The sequence below is a fragment of the Bos mutus genome, chromosome X, assembly GCF_027580195.1.
Source record: "Bos mutus isolate GX-2022 chromosome X, NWIPB_WYAK_1.1, whole genome shotgun sequence".
NCBI lineage: Eukaryota > Metazoa > Chordata > Mammalia > Artiodactyla > Bovidae > Bos > Bos mutus.
Window position 1 is genome coordinate 28509165 of NC_091646.1, and position 17096 is coordinate 28526260.

A 17096-nucleotide genomic window follows, 5' to 3' on the forward strand; every position below is an offset into this window, starting at 1 on the left:
AGAAACCTGATACCAACAGCCACATATTGTATGATTTCATTCATTAGAAATTTCCAGAAGAGGCAAATCCAGAGAGACAGAAAGCTAGATTAGTGGTTGCCAGGGGCTGGGAAAGAGGTGGAAAGAGTGCCGGCTAAGGGATTTCTTTTGGGGAATGATGAAAATATTAGGTAGTGGTGATAGTTGCAAAACTTCGTGAATATACTAAAACCCACTGATTTATACACTTTGAAAGGGTGAATTATATGTTATGTGAACTAGATCTCAAGTTCTAAGATTCCTCGACTTCATTAGGTACTCATCCTGAATCAGTCAGTTCAGTTCAGTTGCTCAGTCGTGTCCAAATCTTTGCAACCCCATGAACCGCAGCACGCCAGGCCTCCCTGTCCAGCACCAACTGCCAGAGTCCACCCAAACCCATGTCCATTGAGTCGGTGATGCCATCCAACCATCTCATCCTCTGTCGTCCCCTTCTCCTCCTGCCCTCAGTCTTTCCCAGCATCAGGGTCTTTTCAAATGAGTCAGCTCTCTGCATCAGGTGGCCAAAGTATTGGAGTCTCAGCTTCAACATCAATCCCTCCAATGAACACCCAGAACTGAGCTCCTTTAGATGGCCAATCAAATCACATTTAGAGGCACATTTAAAATATGTATTATGCATATAATGTGTAAATAGCCCTTTTTTATTTCTAGTTACATATATGTATATACATATATAATGTATATAGTAATATAAATTAATAATTTAAATGATTAAGAGTGTCCCAAGTGAGCCACCAGGGAAGCTCCCCCCCAGAACTTAGGTCAAGGCAAAGGAGGTTCTGGCAGACACCTGGAACCCCCCCGTGGATCTTAGACTAATGGTAAGGCCCGGAAGTTCACGTGACTACCATTGACACGTGACCAACTTTTCCGTTGGAGAGAGCTGTGACGCGTGTGTGACGTCACTTTTGCGCGACCCTTAATTTTGGCTTAGCGTTTCCTGGCTGCCGCTTTGAAGTATGCCTAAAGTAGTGTCCCGGTCCGTCGTCTGCTCTGACACCCGGGACCGGGAGGAATATGACGACGGCGAGAAGCCCCTTCACGTCTACTACTGTTTGTGCGGCCAGATGGTCCTGGTGCTGGGTGAGTAGTCTGCAAGGAGTGCAACTTCGGGTTCTCGAGGGCGGATTTCCCCTGGCTGTGATCTGAGAGCCGCGTCTCTTTGAAGATTTTCCCCTCCATTAAAATCCTCCGTACCCATCGCCGCCTCACTCCAGGGAGCTTTTCTGTATTGTGCTTCATCTTGTAATTCTGTATGCAGACCGCCTTCAAAAGGAAATTCCTCCTTTAGAAAAAATATACTCCCTATTCTCCCTCTCTGCCTCTAGAAACTTTGTGACCTTTCTGCCCGGTACAAGGATTTTGTAATAGCTTTTATCAAGTGAAAAGAACTCCTCCCCATTGAGCCTACGTTTTCCTCGAGCTATAACCTCATTTCTTTGCGTTTTTTGTAGCAAAATTTCTAAAAAGAATTGCGTCTGTGGGCTGTCTCTGCATCATTTCCCATTCCTTCTTGCCCTCACTTTTTCACTTAACCATATAAACGTTATTTGTCAAAGTACTAACGAACGTGTTACCTGTTTCAGTGCTCAGTTATCAATGCCCATTTAAATCCCCCTCTCAGTAGCATTTTACAGAGATGATCAGTCCGTCTTTCTTGAAACATTTTCATTTGCATCCAAGACTCTGCACTCTACTGATTTTCCTCCTACCTCGATTTTCACACTTCTCAGTGTCTGGCTCCTCTTTTCTGTCTCAGACTTTGAGGCATTGCACGGCCCTGTGGCTCATTCCTCTTACCTGTTGTCAATCTGTACTCACTCCTTAGGTGATCTCAACCATTCCCAAGCTTTAAATACCATCTGTATGCTGATGACTCTCAAATGTTCCTCTTTAACCTGCACCTCTTAAACTTCAGCCTATTCAGCATCTCCACTTGGATGTTTAATAGGCCTCTCAAAAGAGACCATGTTCTCACAACACTGTAAATCAACTATACTTAAATAAAATTTTTAAAAAGAGACCGTGTTCAAAATTAACTTCCTGATCCCCTACTTTCTGATCTCCACTGTTCCTCTCAGACTTCCCTATCACATCAGTGGTACCACTATTCACCCAGTATCTCAGAATCTTTCTTGACTTCTGCGTTCAGCCCATCAGTACATTCTTCAGGTGCTTCCTTGAAAAGCTATCCAGAATCTGACTACTACTTACCACCTCCATTTCTACCACTCTAGTCCAAGCCCCTCCTTTCCTAAGCATATATTCCAGGAACAGAAAGACCCATAGAAAACTTGAAAGGCAGTGCTGGGAAGGACTTTTGAGGTAATATAATCAAATAAGGGGAAAGACTCCCAAAGAGGAAGGGGTTTGCCGAAGATCACCAGTATCACAGCAGGAGCTAAAATCCAGGTCTTCTGACACCAAGTCATTTTTTGTTGGAAAATTTAATAATAGCCTTCAATAAATGTGATAATTGTAGTAAAAATTACAGTGCAAAGGGCCTCCCCTGAAAAGTTCTGATTGCCTCAGGGAATTTTTCAGTGACTCTTGTGACCAAATCTTTCTTCATTCCTTTAGACTGTCAGTTAGAGAAGTTGCCCATGAGGCCCCGGGACCGGTCCCGTGTGATTGATGGTGCCAAACACGCCCACAAGTTTTGTAACACCGAAGACGAGGAGACTATATATCTTCGGAGGTAAGACGTTGATGTTCTGTCTAGGATTTTCTGCTTGTGTTGGGGTCTAGTTCTGAGAAGTATAAATACCCCATCTAGTATCGAACAGGTCATGTATTTGGGGCCCAATACTTTGACATTTGTGGTGGTTCTCAACTTCTATTAATACAGAATACATGTTTTTATTGTGCTATGGTGAAATGTGATTCTATTGTCATTTGATAGCTGTAATTTGGGGTTTTTTCAAGTAAAATGAGTTTATTCAACTTGTAATCTCTTGGAGCAGACCAGGGCACACTGTGTTAAGGACTGGATCTGCAAAGATGAGTAAGGCACCGTCCTTACCATTAAAGAGCTCATAGCTCAACAAGGGAATGGACTACCTATTGTTATATGATAAAATACTCGTGTGAACAGAAGGCTCTGGGAAAACAGACAGAAGCAGGTCATCTTGCCTGCCTGGTGGTCAGGAAAGACACCAAAAGGTGGTGGCGTTTGTGTTTGGCCTTGAACTAGGATTTCACCAAGTAGATGAGGAACATTCCCAGTGGAAGGACTATGGAAGCATTAAAAGCATCAAATATGGTGTGCTTGGGAAATTTAAATAGTCCCTTGTGGCTAGAGCCCAGGTTACTTTACCAGAAGGGGTTCATGGAGCCTGGAGTAGGGGCAGAATAAAATGCTAAAGTAGACAAGTTTGGATTTTATCTATAGGCAATACACTACATCCAGTAAACAAGCAAAGAACCCTGCCCTTACAGAGCTTATATTCTAGTGTTGAACCAGAAAAAGCTACCAGCTGACATCTAGCTATGTGTATTTAAGAAACCGAACTGTTACCAGCCCACACTGATGAAGAGAGTTAGAAACTATTGCTAGGCAACATTCAGTGCCAAATCAGGCTAGATTTATGCAGTTGAAGAGAAAACCGGTTATATACAATATACAAATGGAGGGTGCAGATTATAAAACATATGAAATTCACAAAAGAAGGCCCCCCAGGTAACACTGGGGAAGATTGTAAATAACATGCTCTGTCTAAAGCAAATTCATTCTCTTGTGCTTTTTCTCTCTCGGTTAACCTTTATTTGGGTTTCTGATTTTGAAAATGATTAACTGACTGTCTTTAGGATTATTGAAATATTTATTACATGTATTATATTAGTTAATGCAGACAGTAATCTAACAACACAACTAAGCCACAGGCTCCTGTGGCACTATAAGGCAGATGCCCTCACCTCTAGGCCAGAAAACTGGGTGGCCCCAGACTGCAGTGGCAACTCTGGAATCCAATCAGCCTGATCCTGGGAGTGAGCCAGCTTTGGGTCCAGCCTTAGTGCCCGGTATTGCCCAGGCCAGTGGTCTCTGGCCAAGTGCCTCTCTTGGGCCAGAGTTCTCAGAGTTTACCAACAAGGCATGGTAGACTTCCCCCTTGGTTGACATAGTTCTTGCTCTAATCATGAACAGTCTTTCCAAGGGCCCACTTGAGCATGCTCCCTTCCTAGCCAGGGCAACATTTCAGTGTGATCGTACCCTTGCTCTTTAGCCAGCTGAATGTGGGGGCCCTGGTTCCTGAAAATATGGCGGTCTGCCTAACATGTGCCCTGTGACCTGTCACTCTCCACATCCACTGCCACCCTGTCTTGATTATGGTGTCTTGGTATTAAGTTTTGAAATTAAGTGTGAGTCTACCAACTTTGTTCTTCTTCAAGACTGTTTTTGGGCTATTCTGGATTCTTTACGATTCCATGTGAATTTTAGGATCAGCTTGTCAATTTCTGCCAAAAAAGAGCCAACTGGGATTTTGCTAGGGATTATGTTGAAGTTGTAGATTCATTGGAAAGCATTCCCATTTTACCAACATTAAGTGTTCAGTCCGTGAACATGGAACTTCATTCCATTTACTTAGCTCTTTAATTTCTTTCAGTGATGTTTTGTAGTTTTCAGTGCACAGGTTGTGCACTTTTTTTGTTCACTTTACTCCTAAGTATTGTATTCTTTTTGATGCTGTTGTAACTGGAATTGTCAACTGATCTTAGAGGAAAGGTTTGTTGTTTACCAGTGAATATGATGTTCATTTATGTGGCTTAGTAGATAGGAATTTTTCATAGATGCCTTTTATAAGGAGGAGGAGGTTGCCTTCTCTTTCTAACATATTGAAGGGGCTTTGAATTTTGTCAAATGCTTTTTTTGCATCTAAGATGATCATGTGTTTTTTCTCTTTTATTCTGTTATTATAGTGTATCACATTGATTGATTTTTTTGTATGTTGCACCAATCTTGCATTCCTGGGATAAATTCTGCTTGGCCATGTGGTACAATCCTTTATATGCTGCTTGATTCGGTTTTTTTTTTTTTTTTTTTTTTTTTTGAGGATTTTTGTCTGTATAATTTTAAGCAACGTTGATCTCTAGTTTGTTGTTTTTGTTGTTCTTGTGATAGTTTTGTCTGACGTTCAGGTAATACTGGCCTCACAGGATGAATTGGGAAGTGTTTCTTCCTCTTCTGAAACGTTTGTGAAGCATTGGTATTAATTCTTCTTTGAACTTTTGGAGGAATTCCCCAGTGAAGCCACTGGTCCTGGGCTTTTCTTTGTGCAAAGTTTTTTGATCACTAAATCAATCTCCTTATACTTGTCATAGTCTAGTCAGATTTTCTTTTTCCAGTGAATTTTGGTAGTTTGTGTCATTCTATCATTCCTGGAATTTGTCCTTTTCATCTAGATTATCTGGTTTGTTGGTGTAGAGTTATTCATAGTATGATCTTAAAATCTTTTTTTTATGTCTTACCGGATCAGTAGTACTCCCTTGATTTTTTTAGGTCCCGAGAACATTAGACTATTTGTAATTCTCTGAATATGCTCTGCTGTTTTACCTTTTGCACAGAGTTGCCCCTCTGCTTGAAATCCCATTTTTCTATCAGGACTGCTGACATCACCTCACGAAGCCTTCCATAACTGCCTCAGACAGATTTGGTGCTGCCACCTCTGTGTTCCTGTCAGCCTGTTCACTTTCCTCCATCTAAGAACTTACCTCTGTGGTTATAATTTTCCTCACTAAACTTAAATTCTTTTAAGAATTCAATTAGTCAGTATTTATTGCAGTACTGTGCTCAGCTCTGGGAATAGAGTGTGAGACAGACAGGCATGGTCTCTGCTGATCTCTGATCTCATGGATCTTACAGTCTAGTGGGACGACAAAAAACTAAAGTAATTATGATTATGGAAAGTCATACGAATGAAACAAAGGGCTCATTCAGGATCACATGAGAACCTCTTCAAAAAGGTGTTCAGGGAAGGCTGTTATAACTAGGTGGTATTTGAACTGACACCAAAAAAGATGAGAATGCAACAGGTGAGAAGTGCATTCCAGGCAGAGAGAAGAGTGAGTGTGAAAGATCAGACATGGGAAAGCACTTGTTTATTCCAAGAACAGAGGAAGGCTGGTGTGGAGAGGTCACAGTGAGCGGGGAGGAAAGTAGGAGATGCGGCCGGGCCGGATTCTCTGCCCAGCCAGTGCCTAGAAGGCCACGGTGAGGAGTTTGTGTTTTATTCTAGCTGTCCTGGGAAGCCACTCTTGACTCTCTTTGGAGAATGATTAAGAATGAGATAGTAATGGAAGCAGGTTCTAGAATAAGTGCTCAGAATTTTTCTTTTTATGAACTTAGAGTGGTGAAGTCCTAACTAAGTATCATATACACGATTGATTTGATCACACAAAAGTCTAAAATTTCCACGTGGGGGGAAAAGTCAAAGACAGATGTCCAGCTGGAGAAGAAATATTTGCAAGAACCCTTAACATTTGCAAGTTTCCTTAATATAAAATAAAGAGATGGACTTCCCTGGTGGTCCAGTGGTTAAGACTCCACGGTTCCACTGTAGGGGGCGCAGGTTTGATCCCTGGTGGGGAAATAAAATCCCACGTGCTGCACAGCTCCGTCAAAACACAACACAAAACAATAAGAATAAAATAGAATAAAATGACAACTCAGTAGGTCAAAAATAGACTGTTCATCAAAAAAAAAGAAAATACAAATGTCTATTAAATATATGAAAAGATGCCTAACTTCACTCTTTAAAAAAAAAAGAAATGCAAATTTTGAGATCTCATATTTCACATGCCAGATTGGTCGTCATATATTTTAATAACATACTGTGTTGGTAAGACTGTAGGGAAACGGGAAGTCTCACGTTGGTGGTGGGGTATACAGTGGTTCAGCTTCTGTGCAGAGTAATTTGGCTGTTATCTATCAGAATCCGAAGTGGATACACTCGGAGGATTTACCCATCAGGTAAGACATTTTGGTTCATTCATACAAATAGATAGAATGGAGTCCTTATAAACAATGAGGCAATTCTTTTTCAACTGATTGGGAAGGATCACATATTTTTTTAACCAAGATACATTTTTAAGTGAACAGAGAGGCTGTTTCACTGTAAGTGAACAGGTGGGCTACATTTGTCTAAAAAGGAAGAGAAAACTTTGCTGTGTTATCAACTCTGGGAGGAAGGGAGGAACAGTATTTGCCAGTAACAGTATTTGCCTCTGGGGCTGGGGGAGGGAACCGGGCGCGTGGAAGATGAGTGGAGAGGATATTTACCTTTCACTTTATACTCTTTTCTATACCATCTGCACATACTGCTAATTTAAAAAGTTGAAACAGGATGGGGAAGGGAGGAGACGGGGGTAGCTGGGACAATAATCTGGGGAAGAGATACTAGTGGTCTGGGCTGAGATGGTGGCAGGAGGGTGGAGAAAAGTAAGTTCAAGACCTTTTTTGGAGCTAAAACCCACAGGATTTGTGGATGAAGTAGATTGTGGGAGACGAGGGAAAGAGAAGACGAGTCCCAGGTTTCTATGAAGCAACCGCATGAATGGAAGAGTCTTTAGCCCCAGTTGATTACCTAAGGCAGTGTTGTGTGGGCTGTTGATCTTGACCACCTTAGTTCAACCTAGGGCTTGAGTTCAACCTATTCTACTTCCTAGCTCTGTGACCTTGGACACACTGTGTAACTGCTTTGTGCTTCTTCACCCTCATCTGTAGAATGGGAATGATAACGTGACCTACCTCATAGGGTGGTTGTAAGGATTAAAGAGTTTAATACACGTACACTTTAGAACAGCTCCTGGTACATAATAAAAGCTATACAAGTGATTACCACTGTTGTTATTGTTGGTGTTATTGTTACTGTGAACCCAACTGCTTCTGTGACTGTAACTACTACCACACTGCCTCGTCTGTCAGGAGGGTGCCTGTGGATGGAAGAAGTGCTTTAAAATAAATACATGTGTAAATCAACAGCTGATCTAGGAAAGGAAAGCTTTTGAAAAGCCATTTTAACATTTGAGGAAATGGCAAGTGAGGTTGGTAGATTATGAGATTTGTTCGTATCTTTTTTAACTTCCATTTTCTGTGCAGACCTGAAGGCATTGAACGACAGTACAGGAAAAAATGTGCAAAGTAAGTATTAACAGTGTGGGTTTCCGCGAGCATAAGAAAGTGGAGGTAATGATGTGTTAGGAAAAGCATCATTTGGGGACAATTCTCTGTTATATCTTTATCCTTTTAATTGTAACCTGCCTTCAGACTTCAGTTATGCAGGTAGGCTTCTTGAAGAGCTGCAGTTGGCCAAATTACATCTCTGACCAACTGGCTACAAAAAATGGGTTTTGAAACATAGTATTATTTTTTAATTGAGGTGTAACTTATATATAATAAAATTTGCCTTCTTAAGTGGACAGTTTGATGAGTATTGACAAAAGCATACAGCCACATAACATCACCCCTCCTGTGACATAGTACATTTCCAGGGCTCCTTTGCAGTCAGTCCCCCTTCCCCTGGCTAGCACTGGCCTACCTTCTGCTGCTGTGGTTTTACCTATTCTAAAATGTGACATAAACTCTGCAGTGTGTGTTCTGCTACATACAATGTGTATCTCTTTCATCTGGTTTCTTTCATGTAGCATGATCCTTTGGAGGTTCATCCAAGTTATGTGTAACGGTAATTTGTTCCTCTTTATCACTGAGTAGTATTCCATCGCACCACAGTTCATTTAACCATTGACCCATTGAAGGTCATTTGAGTTGTTAATGGCTTTGGCTATTACAAATAAAGCTGCTATGAACATTCCAGTATAAATCTTGTGGGAACATGTATTTTCTCTTGGAGTGGAGTTGCTCAGTCTAACATTGTGTAGTGTAATCCAAACCTGTCTATAAAGTCTATTACAGGACCACAGACCCAAGAACTTTAGAGAGTATTATTTAAAGATACATATGATTTCCAGCTTTAGGTTGTCAGCAGTGAGAATATTAAACTTTAACAAGTTTAATCTCGTTGATGTAATTACAGTTCACTCTTGGATCACCGACTCAATGGACATGGGTTTGGGTGAACTCCGGGAGTTGGTGATGGACAGGGAGGCCTGGTGTGCTGTGGTTCATGGGGTTGCAAAGAGTCGGACACGACTCAGTGACTGAACTGAACTGAACTTGGCTCTCAGAAGACTCAGACTAGGAGAATTAAAGCAGGGAACTGGCTAAGAGGACGTTTTAGTTTACAGCCACATTAGATTTGTTGGATGAATTTAATCATATCTTATGGGTGTGGGTCTACTTCATTTAGCTGAAAAAGTATAGTAGAAGTGACCAAGCACAGAAAATATGCTGTGAACTTAGTTCTGATTGCTCAGAATTTAGTTGGTGGACCAGCCACAGTGGAGCCTTTGTGCTGCTTTTTGACCCTGCTAAAACAGAACAAGACAGAACCCACACTAGTTCCCCAGACTTCTGGGAAGAATGGCAGCAGTTTTGACTGGAAAGCAATCAGCAGCAAGAGCCAGTGTTTGCCACTAGTGTTTCTAATGATCAGAACTGCATGGGATGCTAAAAGACATTTGCGGGCCTCAGCCCCCAGAGTAGCTCAGTCAGGATCCCCTGGGGGCGGGACCTTGGAATCTGATTGGCAGTTGTAACAAGTGCCCTCTGTGATTCTTATCAAGTAGTTTTTGGGGGAATATCGGGAAGAGCTGATCATTAGTTGATGCCACAAACACATGTAGTTGCAGAGTCTGAGCCCACTTTACGAAGCAGTGTTTTGGGGGTTTGGATCCTGAGGCCTGCCTGAGATTCACTCTGCTATTTGTAGGTGTGGGCTGCCGCTCTTCTACCAGTCCCAGCCCAAGAATGCTCCTGTGACCTTCATTGTGGATGGAGCAGTGGTCAAGTTTGGCCAGGGTTTTGGGAAAACGAACATATACACTCAGAAACAAGAGCCTCCTAAGAAGGTAATTATCACTGAAGGAGACAGATGGGTTAATGGAGCTACAGATGCAGTCCTAAAACTGTAGATTATGGTGCATGAGTATGCTCTGTTTATTAAGAGGATGCCATTTTTGTATAAGCAGATGTTAGAAAATTTTAACACCTACCGTGTGTTCTTTTTTCTTTCCTACAGTCTGCTTTATGAGTAAAGTTGGAAATTGTATGGCTTTTATTCACATGTACTTCCTTTGAAATTTCTTCTTTTTCCAATGTGAGCAATTAGAGATGGAATGCAGAAAGTTAATCTTTAAATATATTTTGAAAACCCTTGATGTCAAATATTAGGAAATGATAGGGCAGATTAAAAGACGGGCATTTTTAGATAGGCCAGCCTGTCCCAAAGAGGTGGATATTTCCCCAACAATCCCTCTCCTTCCCCCAACACCCAGGCTTGGGCACTTGCACACTCACACTCATACACACTCGAGCACACATGGCTCAGAGAGGTGAACTAGACTGGTTCCTCTTCCTGCACCTCCAGGTGATGATGACCAAGCGGACTAAAGACATGGGCAAGTTCAGCTCTGTGACTGTGTCTACTATTGATGAAGAAGAAGAAGAGATTGAGGCTGTAAGTGCTTTTGCCCTCAAGGGAGTTGGATGGGAGGGGATGAAGGGGGACTCTCAAACTAGATCATTGAATAGCAGAACAGTTAGAAACTTCCCTTGTAGATCTCGCTCTAGCTACTAAGGAACACTGTGACAGCAGCTAGTTACTGTTTCCCTGGATTTCAGGGAAATCTGCTTCAGGGACATCTGTAGGATGAGGCACAGGGAGTTGGACTAAATCAGTCATTTTCTTCATACTGTTTTTTGAGAGGCCTTAGGGGGCGCATCCCTCTTCAGTTGAAAAACTACTGGGCTCAGGGATTTCCGGTCCCTTTCAGTCCAGATCAGACAGTATGGGCATCTGTCCTTAGCAGGAGAAGCAATTCCCTTTATGGTACTTCAGTATAATGATGTTTACACAGAAATGTTATCTGTTATTTAAACATGGTTTCAGTTGAAACCTGACTCCCCGAGATTACTGAAAAGCTGAAGAGTGGAAAGGGAGCCGAATTCGGCCACTTCGGTAGTGATTTTGTAACCCGAGGAGTATAAACTTCTCCTGAGGTCTCTGTTACTCCTCTTGGGTGAGACTGCTGGCCTGAGGATGCTCCATTCTTCCCTCAGAGAGAAGTTGCTGACTCGTATGCACAGAATGCCAAGGTGATTGAAAAGCAGCTGGAGCGCAAAGGCATGAGCAAGAGGCGCCTGCAGGAGCTGGTGAGTGGCAGGGGGCAGGCACTGACCTGAACTGTTCAGTTCCTCCATCTGAAAGACCCTCAGGTGGGCGGGGGAACCCTTTAGGAAGTCTTTCAGGGATATGGTGTAGCTGGCTGCCAGGTGTCTAACCCTGCATGTGGCTATCCGTACATACCCTGCTCTGTGATAGTGAGCAGGATCCCAACCCCCAATAATAGTTCTGGTTAGCCAGCCCCAACCAGAGTGATCATTTAATCTGCTACTTGTGGCCCAAGGTCAGGAGTCCAAGATCAGGGTGCACGGGCACTCCCCCAGGATGGGAGGTGTACAGTGAGGCTACACTTGGGGGCCAGGATTGGGACTTTTCACTGCTGCTTAAAGCACTGCTCCCACCACCACTGTCTGGGCTCTTTGTTGAGCACGCCCGTCTTTGTGTGATGGAGCCTACATTTCTGTTTTCCTGATGATAATATACGTCTGATGTTTTTTTTAAAATAAGACATCCTGGCATTGATGTCTCTGTAGAGGATATTTTTGGTGACACAGGTAGTGGGTCTTGAGAGCCGCTTGACCTTGCCATAGTGATCTAGAGAGAGCCATGCTTAGAGATTTTCTGAAGTGAAGGGCCAGTGCATCTTCCTTTTAAAAAATTTGTCAAGAGCAGGTTTTTAATTTATAAAATGTCATAAAAAGAAATTTGCCTTAGTTCTTTTTATGAAATTATTTTATTACTCTGTCCAATTGCTGTGCGGGTGTACATGCTAAGTCGCTTCAGTCATGTCTGACTCTCTGCGACCCTATGGACCTTAGCCTGCCAGGCTCCTCTATCTATGGGATTCTCCAGGCAACAATCCTGGAGTAGGTTGTCATGCCCTCCTGCAGGGGATCTTCATGACCCAGGGATCAAACCCGTGTCTCCTGCATTGGCAGGTAGATTCTTTACCACTAGCGCCACTTGGGAAGTCAAATTGCTACAAAAGTTTCTAAATGCTTACTGCCAATTATTGTTTGTATCTTTGTAGACTGATAATAAACAGTTTATGGACTTTGTAACTTTTAAGTAGCACTGTTATGGAACAGGGTTATTCCTCCTGTTTTGCTAAGAACAGGATACTGGTATGTCATAATACTGATTCCCCCAGCTCTTCAGGGATCCTGGAGCTGTGTAATGCTTACACTGATTGCCTTTGACCACAGCCCTGTGTGTTTACCCCATTTTACCATACAGATGTTATCATCGTCTATGTGTATCATAACATCAGAAAGATTGGAAAACAGTTGCTATTCATCACATTTTTTTTTTATTTAAAAAAAATACTCATTTATTTGGCTGCACTGGGTCTTAGCTGTGGCATGTGGGATCTAGTTTTTTCCCCAATCAGGGATGGAACCCAGGCCCTCTGCATTGGGAGTGTGGAGTTTTAGCCACTGGACCTCCAGAGAAGTCCATCATGATTTTAGATACATGGTTCTAGTTTGTATACTAAATGAGCATGAGGGGATAGTGTTGGGGAAGTTAGAATAAGGCAGGAAAGTCAGAATTTCATGTCATGTATCCGGACATAAACTTTTTTCCTTTCCAGGCTGAACTGGAAGCCAAGAAAGCAAAAATGAAGGGAACCTTGATTGACAACCAGTTCAAATAATCAGGACGTTTCTGTGGACCCAGGCTGGAGGAAGCATTTAAGATCAGGATGAAGAAGAGTGTTTTCTTGACTCCATGGACTTATGCTACCTTTATGCTCCAGCAGAAAGCTTTACGTGGCTTCCCAGTGATTATCCTACATTCAGTGAGGTCTTTGAGTCCATCTGACCTGATTTCTAGAGACAGATTTTTCTGTCTTTCTGTATTTATGTCTTCTGTTCTATTTTTTGTTCATTTGATGTAAACTTCTTCATCTGTGTAGAAGAAGCTCTATGAATAGATCAATGCTTGTGTTTCTCTAGTTTCTAAAGGAGCTGTTCTTATTCCTTCTTCAAAGTTAATAAAATGTTTAAAGATTTTTGAAAAAAAAATTGTGATGTGTCATAGAAAAAAGCTGCATGAGGTGTATTTAAAGTTACAGCAGGCCAGATCCTTTTACGTGGCTCTGTCTCTGTTCTTAGACTGGCAGGTATTGGCTAGGGTTTGAATCTCTCCACTGTCTGAGAAAATCCATAACAAGCCAGAATCTGCATTAAGTTCCCTTTACCTCAAATATTAAAACTACAGGCAAACCAACCCTCATCAGACATTGTACTGACAGAGGGAAAAGTCAGATTTCAGTAAGGGGGCAAGATACCTCTGATCTGAATGAAAATGGGATCTGGGTATGCAACCCAAGGGAGCTACCATCCTGTCAAGTAGCTGAGAATGTTGCTTCCTTGTGTGGACATGTGGGAGGGAGACGTGATAGAGTAAGAAATGATAACTGAGATAAATAAAAGTTATCTGTTGACTCTTTTATTTCACATTTGCTGTTTGTGAAGGAGCATTGTATACATAAATATTTAATGTCACGCTGCTTCAGTGACACCAGTATGTAGTGTTTGCATCATGTTTTTATCTGTTCATCTGTATTGCAAGGTGTTGAGGCAAGAAGAGTATTTTCAGTTCAGTTCAGTCACTCGGTCGTGTCTGATTCTTTGTGACCCCATGAATTACAGCACACCAGGCCTCCCTGTCCATCACCAACTCCAAGAGTTTACCCAAACTCATGACCTCCTTATATTACTCACATGGCTTGTACTTAGCATAAGGCATGTAGTGAGAAGCCGATGGGAAATAGTAGGCATTTTTCTTTGCTATTTCCCTCCTGATTTCCGAATTTGGAAGGAGAAGTAGTTTAGAGTGAGGGTAGATGTGAGCTAGCAAGAACTGGGAGAAAAGAGGGGTGGGAGTCCTGGGAAAGCCTGGGATTGGGCTGTGTGACCAGGATCTCACACTGCATTTAGCTTTCACGTCTCTTCAGTCTCCTCTGATCTATGACAGTTTTTCAGTGGTATCTCCTACTTGTAATTTGCATTTCCCTAATGACAGATGATGGTGAACATATTTTTCTTTTTTTTATTGTGGTAAAAAACATGTAACATAAAATTTACTGTCTTAACCATTTTGAAATGCACAGTGTTGTGCAACAGATCTCTGGAACTTTTTCATCTTATAAATCTATGTGTATACCCGTTAAACAATAACTCTCCCTTTCCCCTCTCCCTAGTTCCTCGAACCTCCATTCTACTTTCTATCTCTATGGATTTTACTACTTTAGAAACCTCATATGAGTGGAATCATCCCAGTAGTTGTCTTTTTGTGACTGGCTTATATTTTGCATTGAATAATGTCCTCAAGTTTCATCCATATTGTACAATATGATAGAATTATGCATAGACCGTATTTTGTTTACACATTCATTCATCAATGGCCATTCACATCGCTTCCCCCTCTTGGCTGTTATGACTAGTGCTGCTGTAAAAACACTGGCTACAAATATCTCTTCAAGACCCTGCTTTCAGTTCGCTTGATTATATACCCAGAAGTGGGATTGCTGGGACATATGGTCGTTGTTGTTCAGTTGCTCAGTCATGTCCGACTCTTTGTGACCCCATGGACTGCAGCACGCCAGGCTTTCCTGTTTATCATCAACTCCCAGAGCTTGCTCAAACTCATGTCCACTAAGTTGGTGATGCCATGCAACCATCTCGTCCTCTGTTGTCCCTTTCTCCCCCTGCCTTCAATCTTTCCCAGTGTCAGGGTCTTTTCCAATGAGTCAGCTCTTCGCATCAGGTGGCCAAAGTATTGGAGCTTCAGCTTCAACATCAGTCCTTCCAATGAATATTCAGGGTTGATTTCCTTTAGGATGGACTGGTTTGATCTCCTTGCAGTCCAAGGGACTCTCAAGAGTCTTCTCTAATACCGTAGTTTGAAAGCATCAGTTCTTTGGCACTCAGCCTTTTTATCATCCAACTGTCACATCTGTACATGACTATTGGAAAAACCATAGCTTTGACTGTACAGACCTTTGTCAGCAAAGTAATGTCTCTGCTTTTTAATGTGCTGTCTTATGTTGGTCATAGCTTTTCTTCCAAGGAATAAGAGTCTTAATTTCATGACTGTAGTCACAATGGAAACAGTGACAGACTTTATTTTCTTGGGCTCCAGAATCACTGTGGATGGTGACTGCAGCCATGAAATTAAAAGACACTTGGTCCTTGGATCATATGGTAATCCTGTTTAATTTTTTGAGAATCCTCCATACTATTTCCTGCAGTGACTGTACCATTGTTCATTCCCATCAATAATATACAGGGCTCCAATTTCTCCACATCCTCACCAACACTTATTTTCTTTTTTTTTTTTTTTTTTTGTCTGTTTCTCTCAGCTTGTAGGATCTTAGTTCCCTGCCAGGGATTGAACCTGGGCCCTTGGAGGTGAAAGCATGGAGTTCTAACCACTGGACAGTCAGGAAATTGCCTTTTTTTTTGATAGCAGCCATCCTAACAGCAATGATATATCATGGTTTTGACTTGCATTTCTTCAGTGATTAATGATGTTGAGCAATTTTTCATGTGTTTTTTGGCCATTTGTATATTTGGAGAAATGTCTATTTGAGTCCTTTGCCCAGTTATTAAATTGGATTATTTGATTTTTTTTCATTGTGAGCATATTTTTACTTGCTAATTTTCCATCTATGTATCTTCTTTGGTGAAGCATATGCTCAGATCTTTTACTTATTCTTAAGCTGGGTTTGTTTTTGCATTGTTGAGTTTTAAGAGCTCTTTATATAGTCTGGATAGAAATCTTTGATCAGGTATGTGATTTGCAATATTTCCCAGTCCTTTTCTTTCTCTTAATAGTGTAGTGCCTTTCTGCATGACCCGGGATCATGCAGATTTTTGTCTATATTCTAAAAGGTTTACATTTACATTTAGATCTATGACCCATTTTGAATTACTTGTTGTATAATGTGTGAGGCCTGTGTTAGGGTTTTTTTCGTTCATAAACATGTCCAGTTATTCCAGCACCATTTGTTGAAAAGACCTTCCTTTCACCTTTCAGTACCCTTTGTGCCTTTGTCAAAAATCCAGGAATTCCTTGGTGGTCCAATGGTTAGAACTCAGAGCTTTCACTGCCATGGGCCTGGGTTTGATTCCTGGTTGGGGAACTAAGATCATGCAAGCCGTATGGCACAGCACAGCCAGAAAAAAAAAAAAATATCAGTTGACTATATTTTTGGACTTTGTCTTCTGTCTATTGTCTGTCTATTCTTGCATCAATACCACACTATTTTGATTTGAGTATTACAGCTTTATATATATCTTGAAATTGGGTAGTATGATGCTTCTTTGTTCTTTTTTAGAATTGTTTTACTTACTCTAGGTATGATATGTCCAGAATTCTTGCTGGGGTTTTGATCGGAACTGTGTAAAATCTAAGGATCAGGTTGGAGGACTTCCCTGGTGGTCCAGTGGTTAAGACTGTGTCTTGCAGTGCAGGGAACGCAGATTTGGTCCCTGGTTAGGGAACTAAGATCGCACATGCCATGGAGAAAGTAAGCCTGCGAGCTGCAACTGCTGGGCCTGTGCTCCACAACTAGAGAGCCCATGCGCCGCAATGAAAGATTGTGCATGATGCAATGAAGATCCCACGAGCTACAACTAAGACCTTAAGGTAAGGTAAGGTAAGGTGAAGTCACTCAGTCGTGTCAGACTCTTTGCGACCCCATGGACTGCAGCCTACCAGGCTCTTCCATCCATGGGATTTTCCAGGCAAGAGTACTGGAGTGGGGTGCCATTGCCTTCTCCAGAGGATCTTCCCAACCCAGGGATCGAA

At 41.9% G+C, this 17096-nt stretch overlaps 1 protein-coding gene across 2 annotated transcripts; it reads left to right on the top strand.

Moving 5' to 3' along the window:
* Positions 1-934: 934 nt before the first annotated feature.
* Positions 935-13623, top strand: STEEP1 (STING1 ER exit protein 1). Of its 2 annotated transcripts, XM_005887212.2 has the most exons (7): positions 935-1125; positions 2623-2740; positions 8138-8179; positions 9867-10005; positions 10524-10613; positions 11216-11308; positions 12871-13611. In XM_005887212.2, exons 1-7 carry the CDS (start codon positions 1002-1004, stop codon positions 12931-12933), a joined length of 669 nt encoding a protein of 222 aa, XP_005887274.1. In that variant the 5' UTR covers positions 935-1001; the 3' UTR covers positions 12934-13611. The 2 variants fall into 2 exon arrangements, with proteins under 2 accessions (XP_005887274.1, XP_005887275.1); XM_005887213.3 differs by lacking the exon at positions 8138-8179 and having other exon boundaries at positions 12871-13623.
* Positions 13624-17096: the final 3473 nt, after the last annotated feature.

What these genes read in the sequence shown, in the direction of transcription:
- STEEP1 (XM_005887212.2), top strand. Translation starts at nt 1,002, where the DNA reads ATGCCTAAAGTAGTGTCCCGGTCCGTCGTCTGCTCTGACACCCGGGAC. An exon ending in GAGACTATATATCTTCGGAG is followed by an intron (nt 2,741 to 8,137) that starts GTAAGACGTTGA and finishes TTTTCTGTGCAG; the next exon opens with ACCTGAAGGCATTGAACGAC. An exon ending in TACAGGAAAAAATGTGCAAA is followed by an intron (nt 8,180 to 9,866) that starts GTAAGTATTAAC and finishes TGCTATTTGTAG; the next exon opens with GTGTGGGCTGCCGCTCTTCT.